The sequence below is a fragment of the Aulostomus chinensis genome, chromosome 5, assembly GCF_037954235.1.
Source record: "Aulostomus chinensis isolate RoL2024-O1b breed Wild chromosome 5, RoL_Achi_v1.0, whole genome shotgun sequence".
Lineage (NCBI taxonomy): Eukaryota > Metazoa > Chordata > Actinopteri > Syngnathiformes > Aulostomidae > Aulostomus > Aulostomus chinensis.
The window spans coordinates 16,336,109-16,361,977 of NC_141324.1; the positions used below are offsets into that span (position 1 = coordinate 16,336,109).

At 45.7% G+C, this 25,869-nt stretch overlaps 2 protein-coding genes across 5 annotated transcripts in view; one reads left to right on the forward strand and one right to left on the reverse strand.

Annotated features, from left to right (window-relative positions):
* Positions 1 to 18,507, forward strand: part of LOC147261472 (myomegalin) — a 38,928-nt gene extending 20,421 nt beyond the window's left edge. Inside the window, 40 exon segments of the mRNA XM_086203499.1 lie at positions 502 to 639; positions 727 to 846; positions 929 to 1,021; positions 1,108 to 1,332; positions 1,413 to 1,571; positions 1,681 to 1,782; positions 2,259 to 2,396; positions 2,476 to 2,655; positions 2,747 to 2,941; positions 3,022 to 3,204; positions 3,283 to 3,399; positions 3,487 to 3,549; positions 3,656 to 3,762; positions 3,842 to 3,987; positions 6,119 to 6,249; positions 6,323 to 6,468; positions 6,637 to 6,892; positions 7,307 to 7,505; positions 7,583 to 7,699; positions 7,780 to 8,042; positions 8,122 to 8,336; positions 8,474 to 8,591; positions 8,695 to 8,812; positions 8,934 to 8,988; positions 10,203 to 10,438; positions 10,515 to 10,616; positions 10,701 to 10,807; positions 10,809 to 11,091; positions 11,272 to 11,403; positions 11,485 to 11,601; positions 11,673 to 11,862; positions 11,974 to 12,095; positions 12,335 to 12,571; positions 12,684 to 12,785; positions 12,954 to 13,165; positions 13,243 to 13,383; positions 13,481 to 13,619; positions 13,769 to 13,815; positions 14,444 to 14,498; positions 15,928 to 18,507. Of these exon segments, the coding sequence (XP_086059625.1) occupies positions 502 to 639; positions 727 to 846; positions 929 to 1,021; positions 1,108 to 1,332; positions 1,413 to 1,571; positions 1,681 to 1,782; positions 2,259 to 2,396; positions 2,476 to 2,655; positions 2,747 to 2,941; positions 3,022 to 3,204; positions 3,283 to 3,399; positions 3,487 to 3,549; positions 3,656 to 3,762; positions 3,842 to 3,987; positions 6,119 to 6,249; positions 6,323 to 6,468; positions 6,637 to 6,892; positions 7,307 to 7,505; positions 7,583 to 7,699; positions 7,780 to 8,042; positions 8,122 to 8,336; positions 8,474 to 8,591; positions 8,695 to 8,812; positions 8,934 to 8,988; positions 10,203 to 10,438; positions 10,515 to 10,616; positions 10,701 to 10,807; positions 10,809 to 11,091; positions 11,272 to 11,403; positions 11,485 to 11,601; positions 11,673 to 11,862; positions 11,974 to 12,095; positions 12,335 to 12,571; positions 12,684 to 12,785; positions 12,954 to 13,165; positions 13,243 to 13,383; positions 13,481 to 13,619; positions 13,769 to 13,815; positions 14,444 to 14,498; positions 15,928 to 16,067 (5,946 nt within the window). The 3' untranslated portion in view covers positions 16,068 to 18,507.
* On the reverse strand, positions 12,124 to 25,761 carry prkab2 (protein kinase, AMP-activated, beta 2 non-catalytic subunit). Of its 4 annotated transcripts, XR_015115774.1 has the most exons (9): positions 25,604 to 25,761; positions 24,390 to 24,560; positions 24,148 to 24,305; positions 23,955 to 24,048; positions 22,761 to 22,875; positions 21,994 to 22,127; positions 21,831 to 21,899; positions 13,246 to 13,374; positions 12,127 to 13,087 (listed from the first exon to the last, which is right to left on the reverse strand). XR_015115774.1 is itself a non-coding variant. In XM_086203509.1 (8 exons), exons 2-8 carry the CDS (start codon positions 24,546 to 24,548, stop codon positions 13,345 to 13,347), a joined length of 759 nt encoding a protein of 252 aa, XP_086059635.1. In that variant the 5' UTR covers positions 24,549 to 24,560; positions 25,604 to 25,761; the 3' UTR covers positions 12,124 to 13,344. The 4 variants fall into 4 exon arrangements, 3 of the variants coding, with proteins under 3 accessions (XP_086059635.1, XP_086059634.1, XP_086059633.1); XM_086203509.1 differs by having other exon boundaries at positions 12,124 to 13,374; XM_086203508.1 differs by lacking the exons at positions 12,127 to 13,087; positions 13,246 to 13,374 and adding an exon at positions 19,309 to 20,876 and having other exon boundaries at positions 25,654 to 25,761.
* Between the last annotated feature and the right edge of the window lie 108 nt (positions 25,762 to 25,869).

A 25,869-nucleotide genomic window follows, 5' to 3' on the forward strand; every position in this document is an offset into this window, starting at 1 on the left:
GACTCTACTATTGGCCTATTTTCACTCCGAGCCCCTTCAGGCTAAGTGATGCGCACAATGTCAGACCACCTTTTTTTTAATGTCAAAACTGATTGGCTGCTAAAAAACCCCTTATGTTCATTACAATGAAAAAAATAGAAATATAGAAATTACCCCCCCCCCCCCAAAAAAAAAGTGCTGTAGTTTGAGAAGGTTGGAGAGCTTTAACATCTGGTTGTGTAAGGGTAGTAATGGCAGTTTGTGTTCACACACTCGTGTTAACTCATGCATGCAGATGCTCACACACACACACACACACTCGGCTACCAGCTATTTGAGGAAGCACATACATGAATAAGCAGAGTCTCTAAACGTCGGAGGGTGTGTTGCGTAATCTACTAGAGGAGTTGTACAGCCTTTGTATTTTTCATGGATTCAGGGATGAACCTACGAGACCGCCTCGTCTGCAACATTTCTGTACATCAATAATTCAGATTCTTTTAACCCTCCCATCTTTAACAGACCCTGGTTGAGGAGCAGCAGAGTCAGCTGAACCAGTACGAGTGTGCAGCTGGTCAATGCGTCAGTGAGCTGCAGAAGGCCCAGCTTCATGTCCAGTCCCTGCAAGCCAAGATCCACGAGAGCGAGGCCAACAATATGGTGTGGTGCATTAAAACGCCTTATTCTAGCAGGACGTGTTTGGACCAAGCACATGTCTGACCGGCATCCCTGTATGTTTGTGTGTAGAAGCTGCAGGAGAAGCTGAGTGAGATGGAATGTGAGCTGCGTTCGCTCCGCCAGGCTGCTCAGAGCCAGGAAAGAACCATCCAGGGTCTCACAGAGTCCATCAGCACCAAAGACACAGAGGTGAATGATGTGGTGAATGGTGTGGATGAACAGAGATGCATTTGGAATATGTTCTCAAACGAGTGATTTATTCTGCTCGAAGGCTCAGGAGCTTTACCAGATGATCGAGGGGCAGAACGCCACATTGTGTAAGCTGCGAGAAATGGCCCACCGGAAGCAGCTTGCACAGACCATGGTGAGATCTGACGCACTTTCAGTATTGAGAGCCCAGATACAGAAACATCTCCTTTGTGAACACCAGCTTGTATGTTCTCTCTCCAGGCTCCAGAGGGCGTCAACGAATCCTTGGCCCTTGCCCATCTGCAAGGTGAGCTGGTGGGCGTGCAGAGCTCCCTGTTCTCCCTGGGACTGGAGCTGGAGGCCAGTCAGAGGAGCTTAAGACAGAGCCAGAGGCAAGGAGAGGACCTGGCTCGGTTCAAAGACAGACTCAGCTCCGATCTACAAGAGGCGCTGCAGCACAGGGAGGACACGGAGAAACACAATCAGGTCAGTGTTGGCGATGGTAAACCAGACATCTTGAAGTATGGATGGTATAGCTGGTGCAACCTCTCCTCCCTCTGCTGCAGGACTTGACCTGCGCCCTTCAGAAGACTCGTTCCGAGCTTCAGGCTAAAGAAGCTGCTCTGAAGGAAAGCGAGGCGGAGAGACTCACTGTGGCGCAGGAAAGAGATCGAAGCATCGCTCAGTTCAAACAGTCTCTGCAGGACAAAGAGCACCAATTACAGGTGAAAGACTTAAGCCCTCTCACACTAAACACTAAACACAACACAACAGACACAAATATACATTCACGCATAGCTTTATTGACCTTTCTGACAATCTTGACATTTGTAGGAGTACTCAGAAATGCTGGAGACAACAGGAAGCTCCAAATCAAGAGATGCACTTCTGGAGAAGCTAAAGGAGCGTATTAAAGACAGAGACAGAGCCCTGGAGGTGAGACACACACATTTAGATCCACTCCACTGTCAGAAATTCATGTCCCCTTGGTGAAAAATAATTAGAGACAAAACAGCTCTTGATAGTGAACATACTCTTCAAAGATAAAGTCCATCATGTGACTCCAGAGAGTTTCTTCAGACTTTAGATCAAACTCACAAAAAAACTCAAGAAGTCATGGACTGATGTTGATAGAACTTCTGAGCTTAATAGGATAAATGGTGAAGTGTATTTTTCAAAAAGTCAAAGGTCAACTTCACTGTGATGCAAGAACCCATCTCTGCCTTTTCACTAATCCTAGTTATAATCCTGCAGTTTGCAGCAGTTGAACGTCTGATGTAGACGAATTCTAATTCCGCACAAACACATCTAATTACATAAGAATCTTTGGGGGGAGCAATTTTCTTCTGTGAATTCTGTCCTAACGCGACAAGAAATGAAAGTGAGAGTGATTTCCCCTCTGCTGCCTGCAGCGCTCCATCGATGACAAGTTTCACTGTCTGGACGAGCGTGAGGGTCAAGTGAGGAGGCTGCAGCTCGCTCTTAGGGAGAAGGAACGAGACCTGGAGAGACTCCGCTGCATCCTGTCCAACAACGAGGAGACCATCACGGTGTGCTCATTAAACAGCGCTCTGCCATATTCGACAAATATGATCTGCCTTTATTTATGACTGCGTGAATCTGCTTTAGAGTCTGGACGCCATGGTGCGAGGTAAAGAACTGGAGCTGGAGCAGGCAGCCGAGGCCTACAGGAACCTTCAGTGGCTGAAGCAGCAGAGTGAGGAGAAGGAGAGAAACACTCTGAGAGAGAAAGACGCCATCATCAGCCAGCTTCAGGAAGCCCTACAGGCTCGCAGCCAGGAGACACAGGTAACGTACTGGTTTAGACCCGTTTGCCGTTGTGTACAGAAAAACCAGTGCTGCTTGTTTTGACTCTTTGTCTCCTTTATTGTGTGTGCAGGAGCTGACGGCAGCCCTCGTCGCCAGAGTCCAGGCCGGCCCCACTGAGGTTGTGGAGGAGCTGAAGGCGCGGCTTGAGCTGAAAGAGAAGCTCTTCCAGGGGCTGTTGTCAGACCGCAGCCGCCAGTCGGATGAACACCAAACACAAATCTATGAGTTGCTCAACACGCTCAGCTCCAAAGACCAGTACCTGCAGGTAGGCTGAGTTTCGGGTTTGGGTTCAGTCCTGCAGTACATACTGATCATTACACACACAGAACTCTCCTTGTGTTTCAGGACAATTCCTACAGGCTGTCCATGGTGATTAGCGAGCGGACGGGTCAGCTGCAGGAGCTCCGCCGACAGCTGTCCCTGAGAGAGCAGGAGCTGTGTGAGCTGAGGCAGGACAAGGAGAGAGAGACAGGAGGAGAAACGGAGCATCTGAGAAGTCTGCTCAAAGAGAAGGAAGCCTTCATCAAGGTACATGCGCACACTGTGGATCCTGCGTTTCCTTCCTCTCTGCACGCTTTGACCTTGACAGTGTCCTTGAATCTTCAGGAGATGATGCAGGGCCAAGAGGAGGCGATGCAGCCGGCCTCTAAAGACAAGGAGGCAGAGATGATGGCCCTACAGGATGAGCTGCAGCTGGTACTGAAGAAGGAGAGAGAGGCGCAGGTGAATTTGCTGACCCTGCAAGTGTGTGGCGCTCCAGTAGATCTTGGTATTTTTTATCACTCAGGTTTTATCTTTGTCTCCCTGCAGAAGGAAATCTCTGCTCTGCGTTCATCTTTGGCCAAGACAGTCGGAGCCAGTACGGACCACCAAGTATGTCTTTGCTTCATTCCCAGATAATAGAGTTTTTACTCTTTTAAAATTTTGTGTTTATTCTGATACTTCTTCCTCCGTAACATTTTGTGCTAATCTGATCTAGCGTGTGCTGGAGCAGCTTGTTTCAGAGTACAACAAGCTGAACGACGCCCTGAGGATGGAGAAGAGGCTCTACCAGAGTCTCACCCACATCCACACCAAAAGTGACAGGTACACAGGTTGTTCATGGCAGTATGCTAAATTGCAAGGTGTCATTTTTCTGATTTTAATTCTGCTCTCCTTCACATAGCAGCTGCGCAGAAAAGATCCAGGCCCTGCACACTGAGCTGGACTCAGTTCAGGCTCTCCGTGGACAGCTGGAGGAGGTCCTGGCCAGGACCCGCAACATGAGCCTAATGCTGGAAAGGGCAACTAAAAGGCAGCCTGACTTTGGAGGTGGGGATGGGCTGGGTCCAGCCTCCCGGGCTGCAGGGGGCACTGTCACTAATGCTCTATGATGCTTCTTGTCTGACCACAGCACTGACTGAGACTCTTGATGTGAAATGGAGCTGTCTGCTGCCACTGACAGTTACTAGTCATAAAATAATGTTGCCCAAACGTAAAGCTGACCTGTCAGTCGACAGACAGTTTCATCCAGATAGCACAAGCACTATTCAGATTAACCTCAACGGTATGAAGTGCAACTCAGCTTTTATTTATATTAATATATTTTGTGAGCGTGGCTTGAATATGTTCTGATATTGTTTTTGAAAACTGCCTGCTTATTGCTTCTCAGTGTGATTTCTGTGTATCACCATTTCTGTGTCTCTCACTGGCGTCACAGTGAAGTTGTCTAAGTCTCATGCCTTACAGTGAAACGTCTCGCCATCCATCATTTGTTTCATGCCATCTCTTTGTCTCCAGGCCCGCAATACAATTCCAAAAATAAAGCCTTGTAGTTTGCCTCAGCTCTCTGTTCCGTATGCAGTTCCACAATGTAAACCTGCTCTGTTCTAGTTCCGTGTTAGTCTGAGAGAGATGCATGAGCCATATCAGATATAGTTAGTTATCATTTCTAGTTCAGTTGACTTCTTTATTGCAAGATACCCGCAATTTATAATGGCTGCTAATTTGCTAATATGCACTGTCCTCTTTATAGACCATGTGATATATGAATACCAGAAATACCCCCCCCCCCACCCGCACGCCATTTATTATTGATATTAGGTGGAATACCTTTTCTTGGAATTGTGCCCTGATCTCTCATCTTGCCTCGAAGATGGAATCTTTGTCAACACTTATTTTGTATTTTAAATGCAACAGAAATAAAAACATGTGCTGGCTTTTTTTTTTGTAAAACGCACTTCTGTTTATGAATTTCTCTTTCTTGTGTTAGATTGGGAATTTGTCTTAAGAATAGCCCAACCCACAAACCCCTTATTTGCCCCTTTCATGTACCTTTTACTTATCCCACAACAACCCTGGTTCCTCAGTAGTAGAAGCAACAGGTAGATGTTGACCTGAACCTCCCCAGGTTGTCTCCTGATTCATCTTTATAGTCACATTTTCACACATATTGCTGCAAATGAATCAAAACCATCAATAAAGACATAAATCTCTGTGCAAATATATAAAGAGACGATGCCAAGCCACCCGAGTGTTCATGTTCTTGCACCCTCATGCATGAGACTAGCATGGTTTTCATGTTTGCATGGCTGTTTCGCTGTTCATGTCAAACACTAAAACACAAATCGAAGCCTGATAGTTAGTCAAACATGAAATCCATCTTAGTTTGAATCACATCAAACACATTTTCAAGAAGAACTACATGTCCCCGGTATGAGAGTGGTCCTGTTGTGCCACAGTGGTGCAAAACTGGGCCCCACATTCACCCAGTTGAGCTTACAGTGCACATTGTTCAATCAGTAACCCAGCTGTTTCTCCGTGAATGGCTCTTCACTGACAACAACAAAGATGTACTATATTTACATTTGGGCGGCAACTCTTGGTTTTTATCTTTGAACTTTCCCTGATTATAAAGCGTCAATGCATAAGAAATGGCAGATACACACCCATTAGACACTGGTTCATGTGTGTTTAGTGGTGTATGGTTGCTTTGTGTTATGTAAGACAATTTTCCTTTGAAATTCCTGCCGGTTACGTTTCTACTCGAGCTTCTGCTTCCTGGCAGTAAACCGACTCCCATGTTCTCTCTCTCACTGCAAGAGAAGCATATTTTTACTTTTTTTTTTTATTTTACCACACAGTTTCCAGAAAATCTCTTGTGAGTTTCTATAAATGATCCAAAATTTGTTACTCTTTTGTCAGTTCGATGTTTCATGGGCACACGCACACACACACACACGCGCGCGCGCGCTGAGTTGCACCGCCTTTTGGCTGGCTAGTGAAGTATGACATAACTTTTCCTTTTAGTCCCTGACCTCTGAAGAAGTGATTCAGTGTAGTCGGGTGGGGTGAAGAATGGCATAGCGAGTGAACAAGAGAGATGTAGAAATTGTAAAAGAGTACGAAAACTAAAGGATGCACACACATGGATCATGTCCTTAAATGGTTGTTGTGTTTCCAGAGCTCAGCACAGAGGAAGAGGAAGAGGAGGAGGGGGATGATGAAGATGGCAGCAGTGACGAGTTCACGGACAGCATAGAGGAGGAGGAAGAGGAGGATAAAGTGACAGCTAGAAGTTTGGCTTCCACTCAGGTAAATTATGGAAATTTTCACAGTTTAAGGAAGATTTTAATAACACGATACTGAGTTTGGTTTCTTTGTTTAGATTTCTAGAAAGGTTCCTGGACATGAGGGAGGACTGGTGAGGGGTGTCCAGGAGACGGACACTCATCAGCAGACACTTGAATGTGAACTGAAAGACATCAAGTCCCAGCTGGAGAGGGAGGGCTACACCTCCGTGGCTCAGATGAGGTGCACATTTATCATCAGGAACCATGTTTTGATTTTTTGTGTGTGTGTGTGTGTGTGTGTGTGTGTGTGTGTGTGTGTGTGTGTGTGTGTGTGTGTGTGTGTGTGTGTGTGTGTGTGCGCCGTTGGGAGATGATTCCACTGAATCTGTCTCCCTCTGTTGTCTCCAAGGAGCGCTCTGCAGACGCTACAACAGGAGAACCAGCTCCTGAAAGAAAACCTGAATCAGAGGGGTATCAACTCAGAGGAGGAGGAGGAAGAGGAGGATATAGAGGAAGAGGAGGTGGAAGAAGATGAAGAGGAGGAGATATATTCTGCGGCGGTTGGAAAGCGCGGCCCTCCGTCTTTTAGTGTGAGTGAGGAACGAGGGAAGAGGCGCTGCACCAGGCAACATTCCCTGGATCATCACTCACAGCAGCCTGAGCCGGTAACTCAGTACACTTCTTAATAAAAATATAATATTTTCAATGGTTTAAATCTTCAGCAGTAAACTGATGTATTAAGAATGTCAGAGGTTCAGAATGCAATCCAGCATGAAAAGATAAAATAACCCACCTCACACACAGTCAGATGAACATTTCACGGGATTTTTTTTTTCATGTATTTGGGAAAGTAAAGGAGTTTTACACTTCTGGGATGGTCTCAGTGTATCCAGGGCCTCTATTTGTTAGAGCAGAGCCGCTCTTGCCTCCAGGCTTCATCACTGTGGACTCTTTATTATCTCTCTGTGTATCTGTTTTGTTTTGTTTTTTGGTCCCGTGGTTGTTTATCACACTAAAATATTCTCGAAGATGTTGCTTCAATAGTCACTTCCCTGTTGTTTAAACCTTTGCTGCTCCAGGACTTATCAGCTGCTAATAGCAAGGTGGGAGCGCCCTGGCAGGATGTAGACGAGGGTCTCGGTGAGAAGGCGGCCCGTCTGCACTCGGATCTGGCTCTGAGCCGCCAGGAGAACCGAGAACTGCAAGAGAGGCTGATGGTGTCCGAGGCTACAGTCCACGCTCAGGCTGAACAACTGAAGGACTATCGTGATCTGCTCAGTGAGTTACATGAATATAAGTGAGTATAAACCCTAAAAATGAGCTGAACATCATGAAAGTGTCCCCTGTCTCTGCAGCAGAGACATCCGTCCAGCAGGCCAGTAAGCAGGTGCAGGTGGATCTCCAGGATCTGGGTTACGAGACTTGTGGTCGCAGTGAAAACGAAGCTGAGAGAGAAGACGCCAGCAGCCCAGGTGACACATTTATTGAAGCATCATCAGTTACGTTTCTTCTTAATACTCCCATTAATGACTATTTATCCCCCGTTCTTCAGAGTTTGACGACCTGGAGATGTGCACGTCGCTGAGTCACCATCAGGACTATGAGGGCGGCTGGTACGCCGGGAATCGCACTAGTGGTAGAGCTGATTATGATGAGATGGGACTAGATGAGTCAGCTTCTCTCCAGCATCTGGTCCAGGATCTGCGCTCACAGCTGACCCGCTGCCACAAGGTGATCCGAGGGCTTCAGCTGCGAGTGCGCTCCCTATCTGCAACAAGCGACTACGCCTCCAGCCTGGAACGCACCCCACGCAAGGTACCACCGACTAGCTGCTCCACATTAATCGTCAGTCCTCTAAGAGTATGCCTAAGGAGATCTGATTCTGTTTTTATAGGTAAATTGGGCATTTGAAACATCACCAGCCCCGAGTGGTTTGGAAGAGGATGAAGGCTGGATGTCTGACACCCAAGGGATCCGATCAGGATCCAAGCCCAGCAGGGAACTGCAAGAGCTGATGGCTCGTGTTGCATCACTGGAGGCACAGCTGAAAAGCTCCAAGCTGGAGGGGAAGAACCAAGCAGAAGATGGGAAATGTGCCACCTGGCCTGGGTGAGTAAATAAAGATAGACAGGGAGGGGGGAGGGGGCTTGTTACTTTGCATCCTGAGGCACTTTTTCTTATCCGGAGAAAGCCAACACATTGTGTACTTCTTTTTTAAAACATCGCCTCTCTTCCTCCCGCCGCAGGAAGTACAACTCTCTGATCCAGGCACAAGCGCGTGAGCTGTCTCACCTCAGACAGAGGATGAGAGAGGGGCAAGGAGTCTCCCATATCCTCACCCAACACCTGGGGGACACCACTAAGGTGCTCAGTGATGTTTCATTTTATCACATTTATTTCATTCTTTGTACAAACATCAGGGTGGAACATGACATTTACACAAAATCTACCTTTTTTCAACATGCAGGCCTTTGAGGAGCTGCTGCGGGCCAATGACATCGATTATTACATGGGCCAGAGTTTCAGAGAACAGCTGGCACAAAGCTCTGCCCTGGCACAAAGAGTGGTCGCTAAGATCAGTGGACGTAAGACACATAGTCACATCTTCTCCAGCAGATTCTGATCCAAGAGGTCTGTTTAAATCCCTCCACTTGACCGTCACACACGTGCTGCGTCTTTGTTGTGTGTGGTTTTTTTTTACAACAGGAGACCGCACAGGAAGTCACGAGGACAAAACAGGCCACGAGCTGCTTGCCCTACGGTGAGTCTGTGCAGATGTGCAAGTGTGAATGGTTCTGCTGTTTCACATCTTGAGGTAAATTAGAAATCTAAATCTAAATGACTTCTCTTCAACCAGCCTGAGACATACACACACGTTTGCAGTAGACACACGCGTCCACCGTAGCTGGTCGCACGGCAGGTCAACCTAAATCATTCAGCCACAATAAGTAATAATTAACCACGTGTAAAATGCATGTTGCGTTTTATTTACCTGCAGCATTGTGATCTGTGGTTCTCCCCTTAAGCTATGATCTGATGTCGTGATCAGTTTAATTTGTCATGTGACAATATGGCATGCCAGGAGCCGTCCACACGGCTTCTCATGTTAAACAGGAGACAGAAGGTTGCTGTTAATCCACACACACTCGCACACACAAGCACGCACGCACGCACACACACAGGCAGCAGGGTGGATCCTTCTTTAGCTGAACAGACCACTTACAGGTGTCCCACCGGCTTGAAGATAAGAGGCTCAGCGTCCATCACGGTTTACTCGCTTGTAGCCTGCCTGAAGGAGGAATACCTCTATTGGATCAATGAGACGCTTTTGGATTTCTATTGTTTTAACGTGCAGCGCCAGTATTTGGATAAATTCTGTTCTTGGAGCTGTGAAAAATAAAGAGAGCAAGTCTCGTCACCCACCACTCTCATCAAGGATTTACTTGTTGTCTCTGACCTCCCAATGGCTCCTCTGTGGAAGGCTATGGTTTCTAAGAGCAGTCCCATATACAGGGACTCTCTGTGGTCGTTTTCTGTTAGCGGTGGCCGAGGCCCAGCTAAAGATGCAGCCTTTCTGAGGACGCTGTGGGAGAGAGACAGGGAGTTATTCCTTCAGCAACTGAAACAGTAAGACAGATTACTGTTTACTGAGAACAGATTACTTTGAGAGCTGTAGTACTCTGAGATTGAAAGTAAAATGTTACTGTTCTTCTCTCACCTCCTTCTACAAATATCCCTTTTTATTAATTTGTTATAACTTTAATGACCTAAAAAGTTGAATCCAAAATATTCTTTGCATTTATATGATAAAAATAATACAGCCACACAGCCTGAACACTTCCTTTCCGTCATTTTCTACTATATAGTGCTGACGCTAACATTTTTTTAGCTCTGTTCTCAGCAGTATCAAAGCTTTATTAATGCCCTTTAGTGTCCATGTTTTCATGGTGGATTCCTCCTCGTGTCCACCTGCAGGCTGAGTAAGGAGCTCCAGCAGAAAGATAAAATCATCGAGTCCTTGCACACGAAGCTGCAGCACCGTCCGGAGACTCCATCCAGTTGCCAAGCGCTCTCTGAGACCACCGACCAATCAGACAGGATCTCTCTGATGTCTGATCGAACCAACGAAGACCTGGAGCTGTGCTCGGATTTAGATGTGAGAGAATATCAAGAGGAGCGCCGCCCGCCGCAGCCGGGACCAGAACAAGAGGGTAAACCTGCAGCTTGTCTCTTTCTTTATTCCATTCTGTCTTTTTCTGTCTTTTATGTTCCATACTCCTTTTTTAGTCCCTCCATTCATCCCATCTCGTCCCGGTCCCCTCAAGTCTTCCCACAGCTGTCCCAGCATGCTTGGTTCATCCTCTGTGGACTTGAATAAGTCTTTTAGAGGTATGAGACTCAGGGAACTTTTAAAGCACCCTCATTTTTTTTCTTGTTCTGACCCTTGATGACCCATCCAACCTTCTCCTCCAGCTCTTCTCACTGAGCCTGTCTCCTCCTCCTCCCTCTCGGCCCCCTGTGGCCCTGATGTCTGGGGTAAGGAAGTCACCTCTGAGTGCAGACCCAGGATCCTGTCTGCCATCACTGCGTGCCAGGAGAATGTTTTTCACATGCCTCTCCCCTCTTGTGTTTATGGTTTCAGGCCTGCCAGCTCCCCACAGCAAGCCGCTCTTCTCTCTCTCACCTGGTGCCATCAGCCAGCACGACCTTTCCAGCTACAGCCAGCTATCCCATCATGCCTTTCAGCAATACCAGCTGGGGGGCATTCCCGAAGGACATTCACTCAAGTCGGACTCAGGTCTGGTGACAGGAGGGACTCTGTGGGACATGGACAACATGGTTCAAGCAGGAAACAGCCATGCAGGTACCACGGTGTCTACGACTCAAAGAGAAATAAAGCAACTATTCTATTACTTGAAAAATACATTTATTATGTTATAAATCATCATAGGAAGATACCAGACTACAATCAAACACCTGAATTTAAACACCTATGTTGGCTTACATACGTCCATGATTCCTACATTATTGTTATGCTGCGTAGGGGTGCATTTGATAGAAGAGCACCTGCAGGAAGTGAGGTGTCTCCGCCAGCGTCTGGAGGAGTCCATCAGGACCAACGAGAGGCTCCGACAGCAGCTGGAAGAGAGATTAGCCAGTAGCGGGCGTGATGGAGGTGCCCAAGCTTTCACATACAGTATATACGCTAGTAGCACCAACACAGCTGACATATTAATAACGTGTATGTTTTGCCCAGGAGCCCCGACAAACATCTATATTCAGGGACTGGACACAGTCACTCAGCTATCTAATGAGATAAGAGTCCTGAAAGAAGAAAACCTGAGTCTACAGTCTCGTCTGCAAGCCAGCACAGGTACGTGAAGGCTGGCCAACAGAGACGTAGCTTTATCTGCAAATACAACATGTGAACTGCTTTTTCCTCAGACACATGTGAGGAGGTGGTGCAGTTGCGAGAGTCTGTGATCACAGCACGCGCCCGTCTGAAGCAAGCAGAACTGGAGGCGGAGCAGTGGAAGGAGGAGTTGAGACGACTTCAGGCCCACAGTCAGGAGCAGGGACAGCAGATACACTCTCTGAGGCAGGAACGACAGGCTAGTCAGGAGAAAACAAACAGGTGCGTGCGTGTGTGTGCATTTGCGTATGTGTGCGCGCTCAAGAACATGTAGGAAGTGTGTGTCATACCATATATCTGTTCACGAGCTATATTGTCTCTCTGCATCTTCAGGTTCCAGCATGAGGTCTCTCTGCTCCAGCAGCAGCTGTGTGAGAGCAGGGAGCTCATCCACTCGCTCCAGAGTGAACTGCATGTGTATGATCGCGTGTGCTCCAGCACCAAGTCCAGCAAAGGTTCGTCTGTTTCCCCAAAAGACAAATGAAAGAAATAAGTTTATAATATGAAGGAAATGTGAACAAAATGTACACCTCAGCGTCATCTAGTGGTAGTATCAGAAACAGCAGACACTAATGACATGAATCTCTCATTAGATGATTCTAAAACCAATCAAGTAATGGTTTTATTGTGATGGAATGAAACTCTGAATAACCAGACATCTTAGAACAGTCTGACTTTTGTACTTTGTCCGCAGGCTACCTGTGTGAGCTGCCAGATCTGCCAGTGGAGTTGGGCGAGCTGCTGGGTGAGGTGAGGAGCCTGCGTGCCCAGTTGCAGAGCAGCGTCCAGGAGAACAGCGCCCTCAAGCAGCTGGAGCTCCACAAACAGCTAGAGCAGAAGTTGGGTGTTGTCTCTCCACGTACACCCTCGCTCTCTGCGCTCACCGCCAGCCCCCAGAGAGAAAACTTCTACAGACGACAGCTGCTGCACGGTAACTACCTCTACACGAGTCGACACACCAACATGGAAGCCAGTGAGGCTCAGCGTGGCGTGGAGTAGTTTGCTGTGCATCCTAGCCTGGTTTGTGTGTGTGTGCTCCACAGATCCAGCTCCGTCTCCTCCAGTCAGGGACATTGGTCTGTTTAACTGTGGATCTCCTGGTCCTCCCTACTCAGACCTGGATGACAGCCACAGCACTGCCAATGGTGTGAATTAAACTGCTTTGCATGACTTAAACCTCACGTTTGACAGTGACGATAAAAATAACTCTTCACTTTGATTCTAATGTTTCTTAATCTTTTTGAACTTTTTCACAGTATAAAAACATTCAACAGCGTCATTCAAGCTCCATTTCTTGCTTTTATCTCGAGCAGACCCTCTTGACCCTCATTCTGAGCTGGAAGGCGAAGCCCCCGATGGATCGTTTGCAAATCGTAATGGCCGCCACGCCGTCGGTCATGTGGATGACTTCAATGCACTGCAGCAGCAGGTCCTGGAGGGCCGCAGCCTGGTGCAACGCATGGAGACAACATTACAGGCATGCCTGGGCCCCCCACTGCCAGTGGGAAACCAGAGTAGTGAGCTGGTGAGTTATGAAACCTTAAGAGTGTTTTAATAACACAGTTAGGAAATGCAGGGCGACTAACTGGTTTCTCTGTTCAGTACCTGGATGGATGCGTCAAGAGTCTCCTGTCCAACACCAAGACTCTGAGACAGATTTTAGAGGAGGTGATGTCTCTTCTGAAGATGTTCTGGAGGGCTGCACTACCCAGCACTGATCCACCACACCAAAACCTGAAGAAGGTTTGGATATGAACACGATTACTGACCTGATCATAAACATTTTTGTTAGTAGTGTAAACACACACATGCGTGTGTATGTATGTGTGTGTTCATGCAGGAGCAGTGTATGCAGGAGGAAATCTTGTCCCTGAAGTTGCGCGTTTCAGAGCAGGAAGAAGTTCTCAAGGGGACGATTCAAAGACTGAGGAGCACCAGCCGCACCAAGGAGAGCATGGAGCACTTCATCGTCAACCAGCGTGAGTCTTGAGTCATGGTCTAAAGCTGAAGGCCTTAATACGGTGCAATAGCTTCCAAAATGAAGGAAACACCACTAGTCCCTTGGCAAACTTATGTCAAAAACACATATCTCTTATTGTTCCTATGTTTTTTATTTTTATTTTTGCAGTGTCAAGGACTCGTGATGTGCTGAAAAAAGCAAGGACAAATTTAGAGGTAAGCAAAAATATTCTAAACCCTCATTCACTGACTCTGGCGTCCGAGCATCGTGGGTCAGCGGTCACCTACCCGTTCGATATTTTAGGCTCTAAAACAGATTTTTGATAACTTGATAACATTATCTAGAAGCAGTAAAAATGATGACTCAGATGTTAAAAGTGATTCGGAGGCAAATCGTGATTCAGCGAGCTTCACGGCCGTCCCAAGGGATTCCAACTTTGATTTTACTCTGATTTTTTTTTTTTTTTTTTTTTTGCGATAAACTCAAAACAGTGCTGGAATAAAAACATCAGCAATTTGGACAAAGAATTAAATCAGGATGTATCACGTCTGTCAATACAAGATACCTGGGAAACTACTTTTAAAATGCTTGTTTTCTGAATGCAGTTTGGATCAAAAATAGCCTCTCCCTGTTGATATCATATCTGCTCTTTTGTTGGACGAGGTTGGTGACCTCAGCTGTAGACGATGTGCGTGCCTACTCCATACGTCCCAGTATTACATGTCCAGCGTCCTAATCTTAGTCTTCGATATTGATTGTGATTCCATCACTTTTTTCCTTTTCTCTCTCACTTGTTCCTTCCTTCGTCCAACATTTTGTCTCCTTTTTCTTGAACTCGTCCAGAAGAATGAGCGGAGACTTTCCTCTCTAAGCTCCTCCTCTTCCTCTCCTTACGCTGGTAATCGTCTGCCATCTTGTGTCTTGCAAAAAAAAAAGTTGTCCCAGATACAAATTTTACTGGCCGTTTGGCTTCATTTGAGTAAAACATGAGATGGTCTGGGGCAGCTTTTATTTTTGATGTGTTGTCTCTAATCCCACATCAGCGCTTCACCATCTTGTCTGACAGTGAGCTTGTTTTTTCACAGCTTTATTACAATGCATGTCGAGAGAAAATGAAAACCATGAAAACAGCATTTGCAGGGATGATGATAAAATGCTTCTGTGTTGAAAATGTACCTCACATTTAATTGATGACAATATTTAGACCACGCTGTGATCAAATATGGCTTTTTCTCCTCCCGAGGAAGCATGTTGCCTTGCACTCGCCACACGTCTTTGACAGCTGCTTAGCAATGACCTGAGAGTGAGCTTCTTGAATTAAAAACTGTGGCCCACAAAACACATGAAACAAGTCCAAGCTGCTGTTGCACCAAAGTGGAAGTGGTGTTTATGTGTATTAAGCTGAAGGGAGTCTATGAACAGCTTTAACCGCCCCCCCGGTTGAGGTGAGTGTCAAAATAACCGCACGCTGCATAGTTTCCATTCTGAGTGTATGCTGTCACAGTATCACACAAGGATGTTCGCACAAACATGCGTGACAGCTTCAATCTCAGGGTCGAGAGGTGGCACATACACAGCTTCGTCCAGTAGGCATAAACACGGCAAGTGTGTGTGTGTGTGTGTGTGTGTGTGTGTGTGTGTGTGAGATGTGGAGGGGATTAATCCTTGTTCTCTGTCACTCATCCTCAGTTCTCCATCTTTGAATGGTTATTTAAAGGAACATTCAAACCTTTTGAGAATTACCCCAACTTACAGAGACCAGCTGACGGCTGGTTAGCTTAGCACAGTGAAAGGTAGTCAAGGGGAAGCGTTAGCATACCTCGGCTGAAGGTCTTCAAACTCACTTTTCTCCATTGGTCTTTGCCTGTATTAATAAAAATATAGTTTTGCATAAATTTCACCAGGCAATAACAATTTAGAAGTAGGAGGTGTTGTGAGTTTTGAACCCCACATGCAGCACCTCTCAAGCTCTTCAGTCAACAAAACAAAATGTATGCTGACATCAAGGAGGGTAACTGCTACTTCTGAACATGGCCGACTTCATAAGTGAAGATTGTTACCTGTCAACTAACAAAGACCCTCAATCGTTTTTAGATATGACTTTTGATGGAGGGCCGCTAACCTGCCCATCGTCTATCATTCATTGTGCTACGCTAACTAGCTGTCAGCAGAGGACAGCAAATATGCAATTTTTCCAAAATGTTGGTGTGTTCCTTTCAAACAACTAGCCTCATTCACTGCAAACCATTTTTGGCGGTGGTGTTTTTAACATTTTGTCCGACAGTTGTTTAATAAGCACTTGCGTTTCATTTTCTCTCCTTAACCAGCTGAGAACCCAGGAAGTGCTGCCGGAGAGCGGCCTGCTGATAGCAGTCTCCTGAAGACCCGCGGTGCCTGTGGCGCCATCGTTGCTGCGGCAAGTCCACGCCCGGCAGCGAGAAAGCGCAGCAGCCAATGCCTGCTTTAGAATATTAAAGAACCAGCCTCAACGCTACCACCTCTGACCTCTAATGCTGAAACAGCCAAGACCCCCCCTGCAAAAATCTACCAGCCTTCCACCCTCCTCTACCTTTGTCCAGCCATGAGAGAGAGCTTCCACCCTCCCTTCCTCCAGGGCAACATGTGCACAGTATAATCTGCACCTCGAGCCTTAACCCTCTCACCAGTTTAATCAGTGTCCAGCCCTGACCTTCGCTAACATCACCTCAAGTATTATTGTCTTTGAGTGACACAGGCAGCGGTTTGCCTCGGCGTGTGTGTGACAGAAGAAGGTGTTTGAAATGTGTCTCTGATGGTTACAGCGACGAGAGTCCAACTGATGGAGCTGGTTGAAAGTGCTCAGACAGACGCGCCTGGCTTACTTCCAGAGTAAACACAGCCATCTGTGTTAGTGCCAATTCTCGTCCCGTCTTAGAGAATTAATTCTCTAAAACAACACAGCCAGATCTGAGTCTGAGAGCATCTGAGCGCCAGCCTGCCCGTGGACAGAGTAGGTGAACATGCATGTGTAATATCGTGGCTTGTGAGAAGAATTCTGCACACACGTACTTGTACAGTTAACGTGATCGAGCGCTGTTCACTCAAAGACAAGAAATCAACTGCCACAGAATTGCAAGTTTACTTCCCGTGGCGGACATTTTTGTTATTTGTTTTTTTTGCAAATGCAATGCAAAGAACAAAGACACCCACAATGCATCACTACACACAGTGGAGGAATGTAGTATTGGTAGATGATCACTTGCTGTTCTATATATTAGGTAAGATTCTGAGTGGAAAGCTAATGAAGGTTCCATTTTGGTCTCCTATTTTAGGCCCTTCAGATGCTTTTCTTTGGCATTTAAAGTCTGAGTCAGTAATATTTTCAAGGCCTCTTTCTATTCGGTCAGTTGCGATTTCCAAGCTTGTTCCTGTAAGAAGTTAAAAGATAAACAAACCAAGAAGACAAAGTAATGGAACCGGGCGAAACGCGTATTCAAGCTCCTCTGCAGGAGTTCTCATACGAGCATGTGCAATAATGATGTTTCTTGAATGATCACGCTGCATCACCTCTGCCTGACACTGGATTATTAGACACACGCGTGATGTCAGGAAGCCACCTTTTTTTTTTCTTCTTCCATAGTGTTGCATGACAGCGATTGTTCAAAAAAAATAGAGAGAGAAAAATCAAAGTTATGGAACAGGAGGTCGCCAATACTTGCCAAAGTTTGAACTCTAAACTTTGACTTGCCTTATCCACGCTAATGACAGAAAAACCCAGAAGAGGGGTCCTTTTTTAAAGAGACGGTAACCGTTAGACAGCTGGTTTGGTTTGTTTCAAACTTTCACGATGGAAATGAACTTTTTTTGGACCAAAACTGAAAAAAAGTAAATGTTCTCCAAAAAGCCTCATGCTACTACGTGTTTATGTGATTTCTGTTTGTTCAGGCTGTCACAGCGTTCTCATGGAAACGGCAAAATAGTTGTTATAGATGATGCAAACTTTGGCAGGCTACTGGTGAAATCATTGTTCTGTACATTTGGTTTATTTTTTGCTGTACATCTGCCATTTATGCTGTAAATATACTGCTTTTTCGTGTGTGTGTGTGTGTGTGTGTGTGCGCGTGAGCGTGCGTGTGTGTGTGTAAATAAACATCCAACATTTGCTTTTTTATTTTGCAAAGTTGAATTTCTGGGTAGCCGTGCAATAACATTTTATTTTGATGTCAAACATCATTGTAGTTCAAGTGTGTCTGCCACATTCACTTTGTGTTCTTTATATGCAGCGTGTTTTTGAGGATAACGCCACTTTGAATCGATTCGTCACATTAGGCTGCATCTGATGAAAACTCACAGACTACGCCTTCATGATATATTAAGTCACTGATTACAATATCATCCACTTCTAAAGCTCTGATTAATGTTGCTTCGCTTGCCTTTAAATTTAGCTGGAGAGCTTCTTCAGACCGCGCTGTCTGCCTTGAACTAGTTCGCCAACCTGAGATCTGTCAAACTAGGTTTTGTTTACGCTCAAGTCCTCAAAAACGAGAATTTGCCAAGTATTTGGGAGTTTGCTACTTCCTGTCAAAATCAAAAATGTTACAAGTTAGACAGAATAACATGCTGCAAGGAAAAGCCAATGATTGATTGTGAAAGATGCACCTTTTCAGAGCGTCAACAAAGCCTTATTGCTATCGAGAGGGGAATCAAACAGCAATTTGAATGGATGTGTTGTTGGTTCTGAGTCGCATATGTATATATTAGTGCTACGTGATCGCTGCAGCTTTTATGTGGCTGGAAAGCAGTTATGTTTTGCATAAGGAACTAGAAAGCCGATACGGGACTCATACAGATCCTGTCTCTGATGTGTGTTGTGTTGGCTAAAGTATTAACAATGAAGGATTTTTGGAAGGAATGAATAAAACATTTAAAATGTTTACATGTGGTTTAATTTTGTTGGACGTGCAAAGACTTGTGCTACCCTGAGTGGCAAAAGATGAACAGCCGACATGATTAAAATGCGTTTTTAGCCCCGATGGTAAAACTGTTTACTTCCTCCAGAATATTAGAGACCCCAAAAAGGGTTTTTAGGCTTTCAAGCTCCGAAGTAGGTGTCTTGAACTCGGAGATGTTTTTTTCTAGCCTACGTCTTTGAGCCTCCAGGAAGCAGAAAGAGCCAGCCGTGTGTATTTAGCGTGAAGCTAGTGGCAACTGATGGCTAACACCAGGAAAAGCACACCGTCCTGTATAATCTCCACAGTCTTTGTCTTTATCTACATGTTCTGTAACCCACAAATACTTTGATCCGAGTTAAAACCAAACACTAACACTTCCGGGTCGATGCTCGTTCACAGTGGCGACAAACACAACAGCTGATGCCTTCAGTATCAACCAGCAGGACTGAAACCAGAGGGTCACAGGTCACTCAAATCCAGGCGTTTAAGGATCGAACTAAAACTCCACTTTCAGTTTTGCTGTTGCTGGCCACCAGCTGCTATTAGCTTCAAGCTTAATATACGTGGCTGCTTCTTTCTGCTTTCTGGAGTCACAAAGAAGTGATGCAGGACAGAAGCAAAATCTTCCTGAGTTCAAGACACCTACTTGTGAGAAGCTGTACAGCAGAAAAACACTTTTTGTTATGCTGTAAGAACACGAAAGGTGTGTGAATAGAAAACGGGTTCATCGCACCAAAGGTAAAGACGGAGGGACAAACGTTAAGGACAACTCGTCCTCTCTTTATTTTCAAACAAGTAAAACCTTGTACAGTGAATCTTCACACTTCATCTGCAAAGCATTTCAAAACATTCATGAAACGGCTGTAAAATTCAAGTTTTGGTATTAGCTTCAAAACACCACTAAGGTCGTCAATACTGCCTCGTCTCCGCATACGACTGTCCTCACGCAGTCCTTCCCGGCTGGCCTCCGCATTCACAGAACACTTTCAGAGTTGAAAACCAGAGACTCCTTTAAAATTTTGCTGGAGTTTCGAACAAGTAACCGCAGATGTCTCAAAGCCGCCGCGTCTCGCGACACGGTTTAGCTTCATCTGTCGCAAAGAAGACACGTCAATTCCTCTGAAAAAGGAACATTTAAAGGTTTTCAATCGGCCTCTGACCAAACTGAGTAAATGCACTAAATCCTTGGCAACATTCAATGCATGCAAAGCAAAAGCTGTTTGATACTGAATAACAAACGTGTAACAGATACAGTACACTCCAGTCCAACTCAGTACTGATGCACACACACACACACATTTATACATCGTGTACATATATAAATATACATATATATCTATACCTACATATATATAGATAAAGATATACATGAGTAAATAAAAGACTGGATGTTGCAACTTTCTGGAGAAAAACGCTGGGCTCTACGGTCCAGAGAAGCTACAGTACAAGAGTTGTCAGGCTGCATAGTTAAAAGCTTATCATCATTCCAGCTCGCGAGATGGTTAAGTGCTCGCAGAAATCACGTCAAGATGAAGGAAGCCTCAGGACAGCGACCTCTGACATCCCCCACCATCACCTGTTTGAGCAGAGAGTCTCCACCTACAGTCACTCTTACATTCCTGAGCCTCGACAGGATCTTGAGTTACATTTCAGTTCTTTAGTCAGCAGGTTATTGCACTTCACGGTCAGAACACTTTGACCCGGACGACAGGCCTGATTCTTTCTTACTCTGCTCGCTCTGTTATCAAGGGACGACATCACGCCGACTCGTTTAAAAACACGACGACGCGGCGCTTTTACAATCAACAACACAGAGAATCCCTCATTTTTAAAAGCAAACATCGAGCACGTGATGGGCTTACACACCTTCCGTTAAAAATCTCTGAACGCACAAATTTGCATGTGATCACAAAGTGCGGCAAACACTCAAATACACACAGTGATTTAGTCGTATCTGTCTGTACATGTCACAAGGAAAAAGCCACAGTATTGGTTGCCATCTCTCTCTCTCTCTCCCCGACACACACTTTGCTACTTTTGTTTTCATAGCCCTATGTCGACACAAGTGCAACCTTTTTAAAACCAGCGTTTCAGTCACAGCCGCTGGTCGTCAGCTCGCCTGTAAACTGGTTTCAGTGCAAGATTTGGCTAAATGTGATGAAACAATTTTTTTTCCCTTTTTTTTTTTTAAGAAAAAAAAAGACCCCCCCCCCCCCCAAAAAGACATGCTGCTTTCTAAAAGCACCGCTGGACACCCAAGCTGGGGATTAGATGGGCTTGTAAAGCAGAGACGTCACGTATTTCTTCTTGTACCGGTGAGTTGCGCTCAGCACCATTACACCGTCCTGCAGAGAAGAGGCGAGTCGCCGTTAGTGGACAAATAAATCGCCGCCTCGTCACAGAGAACCGACAAAAATGTCATTCGAGCTTGAAATGAAAGTAATTGGGGTGGCACCCTCGCATGTCACATTCACAAAAGCACAGAGGAAGCTGCTCTACTCAGCTTGGAGTCTGTCCTTTATATCTACGTCAGGTTATGTTGTGAACAGTCAGCCATGTTGATTCTACAGTAGCCCAGACTTACTGCTTCACCCTCTAAACGAGCCAGAGGAGTGCTCTGTTCTCCTTCTTCTTTCTTTTTTTTTTAATAAACATCATGGTTAAAAAAAAACAGTCGACACCACGGCAGAATGTATAGAGAGGACGTGAATGAGAGAAGAAAACTGGATCATGACAGAAGAACATGAAAGCGATTTAAACTGAATCAACATTCAAAACTCCAGTCAGAAAACCAGCATTTCAGTGGTTGCTTGCTTGTTGTTTTGCACAGAAAAACGCCAAACCCTGAAGTCATGGGTAGTGCAGGTCGGTATCATGACACGCCCACTTCAGCTTCATTTAAGCTGGTTTATTGCAACTGAATCACAGACAAATCAGCGTCTGAATCCTCCAGGTGAAGGGCGTAGCCCACAGAGCTGTGGGTGCCGCCGTCTGCATGGGATTTAACGCCATATTTTGGTCTTCCCATGAAAACAGCAGCATTGTGGTTGTCAACCCAGTTTATGAGGAGAAATGATGCTTCTAACTCCAATTAAGCTGCTAGATGGAACCACATTCTTAAATAACGACGGGGTGCGCGGTTCCGTTGCGACGTGCTGTCGTCGTTTTATAATTTTAGAACAAGTGTTCCTTTTCCTTCTCACACATTTTCAGGAGCACAGACAAATTTCGGGAAAAAAACATCTGTGAGTTGGGTATCGTACGAAGCATCATTTACGTCTGCTGAGGCGGTAACTCACCTTTATAGAGAGGGCGTACAGGTGGTTTAGCATGACGTGGTTGGGCTCCGGCAGCAGGGCGGGGTCGCACTGACAACAATAGGAGAGTAAAGAACAAAAACACAATTCAACCCCTGAGGAGCACACACTCCGCATGGCGTAGGAGACGTGTGGCGAAACTCACAGATATATTGGTGTCTTTGTTGAGGATGACCTGCAGCAGGTGAGGGGGGAGGATGGGCGGAGCTTTGAAATGCTCCTCGGGTCTGTAGATGTACTGCTCCTGTCCGTACGGGCCCGGGGGTGAGCTGGACAAGTCTGCAAGGGGGCGACAGTCACATTCACGCCAACGACACAAAAAATATTATGAATAAAAATTTACGAATAGAAACCACAAATATCAACAACACGCAGTTTCACATCGCTTCCCTCACTGTCAGACTGATGATTTTATTTTGTGTGTGTCTACTAAGGACTTCATGTCAGTTAAAGTCCAACAGCTCTTTTTTGGTCCAGATTTCTACTGGAATTAAATCATTTTTGGTATTTTTTTTTCTTTGTTTCATATTCACTGAAATCTGAGCTTCTGCGTCACATTTTCCAAAGTACCAGACACTCTATGAACGTTCTCATATATGTGGGGTTTTTTTTAATTCATCTATCCTTTTTTTATGAGTCCTGCATGCGCATTGACGACTTCGGTTAAACCAACGGGTGATTTTATAACTGCCGCATTCACGGTAGTGATTAATAATGTGCGCTGTCCCTTTAAAATAAATCTGGAACTTAAAAAAAATGTACCAAAAATAATCTCCAGTTGCAGTTCTAATTGAATTTAACAAACTGCTGCAGTCTGATTAGGAGTTTATTTCATGATAGCAACACCGTTTTAATAAGTATATATAAATGTAAACTGATGACATTTTGTTGGATAAAGAAAAAACCCCTGACCTGAGGTGTCGGAGCACTCCAGAGAGTCCACCTGCAGGGCGTCGAACACCTCAAAGTCCGACTTCTTCACCTGGATCAGGTTGTTGATGGTTCCCAGCTGACTCGTCACCACTGGCTGCACCAGACAAATAATAATCCCACCTGTTCAAGCATTTCTGGTATCACAGTTACGATGCCTGACACACAATTCTCCCGGCTGTCCTGAAGCGTAGATGACAGCACTTTCCGAGTGCGACCAGCCGCCACCTTCGGCAAAACCAACCGCTCGTTCGTACGGGCTCCTTCATGGTAGCGACAAACCAGACATTTGTCGGTTGTTTTAGCTCCATTAAAAGTGCTAGTGGCTTACTTATAGAGACGTCCACACTGGACCATGCACTTGAAAAGCTTGTCAGCAGACACTTTTGCAGCTGCTACTAGCTGGTAGCCACAGGGTGCTATTAGCTTACGCTCAATAAACGTGGCTGGCTCTTTCTGCTCTCTGGAGTCATACAGAAGTGACGACATGGAGTATTGTGAAATGCAACACTTTTTGGGGTGAGGTATGGCTTTAAGGAAATCTAAGCATGGACAAATGCACATCCAAACCAAATAAGGACATGAGCCGAGTTCCCACCTTCAGGAAAGACGGCGAACAGACAAGCCCCTCGTACACAGCCTCTTCAAGGCAGAAACATTGTGTTGCTGTCTACACTTCACCACTTGTATAAATGGACGGAGACAGAATGTGGCAACAGAACATTCCGTCTGTGGTCCAGCAGCAGAGGCACAAGAGCAGAATTGGGGCCAGTTAGAATGGTGTACCAGCTCATTCAGATGTTGCTACCTCCTAACACTGTTCCCTTCTTTGTAGTCCTCTACTTTTGAAGGTCCTCAGGAAGCAAAAATACTCAGAATTCTCCACAGAAATGACACCATCCATCTATTTTCTATACCGCTTATCCATTAAAAGGTTGCGGGGGGCTGGAGCCTATTCCAGCTGTCATTGGGCGAGAGGCGGGGTTCCCCCTGGACGGATCACCAGTCCGTCACAGGGCCATCAGGAGCAATTAGGGTTCAGTTTCTTGCTCAAGGATACTTGGACATGGTCACCGGGGGAAGTGAGGATCGACTGCCACTCTACCGCTGAGCCATGCCACCCCCGATCAAAAATGACACTTGACGGTAAATAAACAGTGAAATGAATGAGCGTACCTCTGAGGGATCGTGGACCCACTGTCCATCTACAAAAAACTTGTACTGGTGCTCTCCTTCAGGCAAGTCCAGGATCGCTACGAAGTCATTATGGCTTTGGACAGAGACAGAGGAAGAGAATTACTGCTCTCCTGCTCACATGGAGAGTATACAGCTGAGAGCATTGGATCGATATTAGCCAGTGAGGAGCAACCTTTTGTTAAGTGGTATCTTGGCACTCCAGTTATTGAAGGACCCGGCTATGTAGACCTCCCTCCCTCCCCCAGCCCAGCGGATGACAGTGGGTCGAGCCTGAGGACCAGTTTTCACCAGGTCGTCTAGATCTGGGGTGAATTCTTTCTCTCCTAATGCCTGAAAACACACAGCCACATTCAGCTCTTTCCTCCTCTCGTTCACTAAAACCAGACAAGGTATTCTTGTGAATTCATGCAGTACTTTGGACTCTGGCCCGTGGGTGTTGAAGATATTGGGGTCATCTGTACTGTCCACCATCTTGCTGCTGGGTTCATGGTCTTTGTGACCGGCACCACTGTCTGAGCGGTGGGCCTTGGCTCCATGGCGATCTCCAGACACTCTGTCACTTGTGTTGCCCATGATGTCACAGTACTGACAACAGACAGAGTGTGAATACGACACAAAGATACAGATCATTGATGGGGGGGGGCAGCCAGAGGGTCAGAACCACAACACAGACGTGACCGGCCCTGAGCAGGGCTGAGCTGTACGGACAAACTCTAAATCACAACATTAATGAACAAATACCTCAATGTCAATCGATATATTTTGGCTATTGGTTCTTTCATAAATTATGAACACAATTAATTTTGGTAAATACTCAGCACTAATGTGGCCGAACACTGATATTTTTATTTCAACAGCTGGTGTTATGAGCACATTCAACTATTTTAAGTTTGACAAATTTATTGTGTTTGAGGCTCTACTACAATGCAGTATATAAAAACAAAACCTGCTTAATAAGGGGTATTACTACTTCAGCTACACAGATGCATCTAGACGATTTATTGCTGTATCATGATACTATTAAAAGTGCTGTGTCATGAGACACTCTATGGTTCCTACCCCCAAAAATCCCAAATCTAAAACGACATATCGTTAAATGTTCCGATATCGGTATTATAGTGATGTAAAAGAGGGGAGGGGCGAAACAAATCCTTAAAATCCAGACTAATAGTAAACACCATGAGCAGCAGTCTGGGTTCCCAAAAGGCTAAACTGCTTTCTTAAAAGGCTAAAGGACTAAAAGGCTCATCAGGTCTAGACGGAGTCAGCTCAGACTCAGTAAGTGACTGTGACAGAAACCGACTCTTAACTCTAAGTTACAGAGATAATGCTATCAACGTCCACTAGCTTGCAACACAACAACAACAAAAACCGATTCTAAACTTCATATGCTAGAAAACACCCTGGTTGACAACATGTATCCCGTCAGCTACAAGCTCCAGTCCCCCGAGAACGTCCGCCTCGGAGCACTTTGACATTAGAATATTTTTAGCTGCAACAGTATAGTTAGCATGCTAGCTTTATTATCACTAGCAAGCGGGGTTTCTGCTTGCAGGTCGAGATTCGAGAATGACAACGCGAGTAAAACTAAAACTATTCCTTCCGGAGGTGTTGAGGGAGAAACTCACCGCTAACACCAGATGTTTTTGTGTAGTTTTGTTTTCAGCCGAGGACCCACCTCCCTCCTCCGACTGCTGCTCAGTGGTGTCTGAACTACGGCGAGCGAGTGAAACCAAAGTAGTGGGACGAATGCGAAGGGTTTTTGTGCGTGTATGTGTGCGTGTGCGTGTGTGTAAACAAGTGGACAAGGCGGAAAAGTGCCTGAACTAAAAACATGGCGCCAGTGACATTTTCAAAAACACTTGGCATGTCAAGGCTTCAGAACACTTTGATG

What these genes read in the sequence shown, in the direction of transcription:
- prkab2 (XM_086203508.1), bottom strand. Translation starts at nt 24,548, where the DNA reads ATGGGCAACACAAGTGACAGAGTGTCTGGAGATCGCCATGGAGCCAAG. An exon ending in GGAGTGCTCCGACACCTCAG is followed by an intron (nt 22,128 to 22,760) that starts GTCAGGGGTTTT and finishes GCCCCCTTGCAG; the next exon opens with ACTTGTCCAGCTCACCCCCG. An exon ending in TGTACGCCCTCTCTATAAAG is followed by an intron (nt 20,877 to 21,830) that starts GTGAGTTACCGC and finishes TCTTCTCTGCAG; the next exon opens with GACGGTGTAATGGTGCTGAG.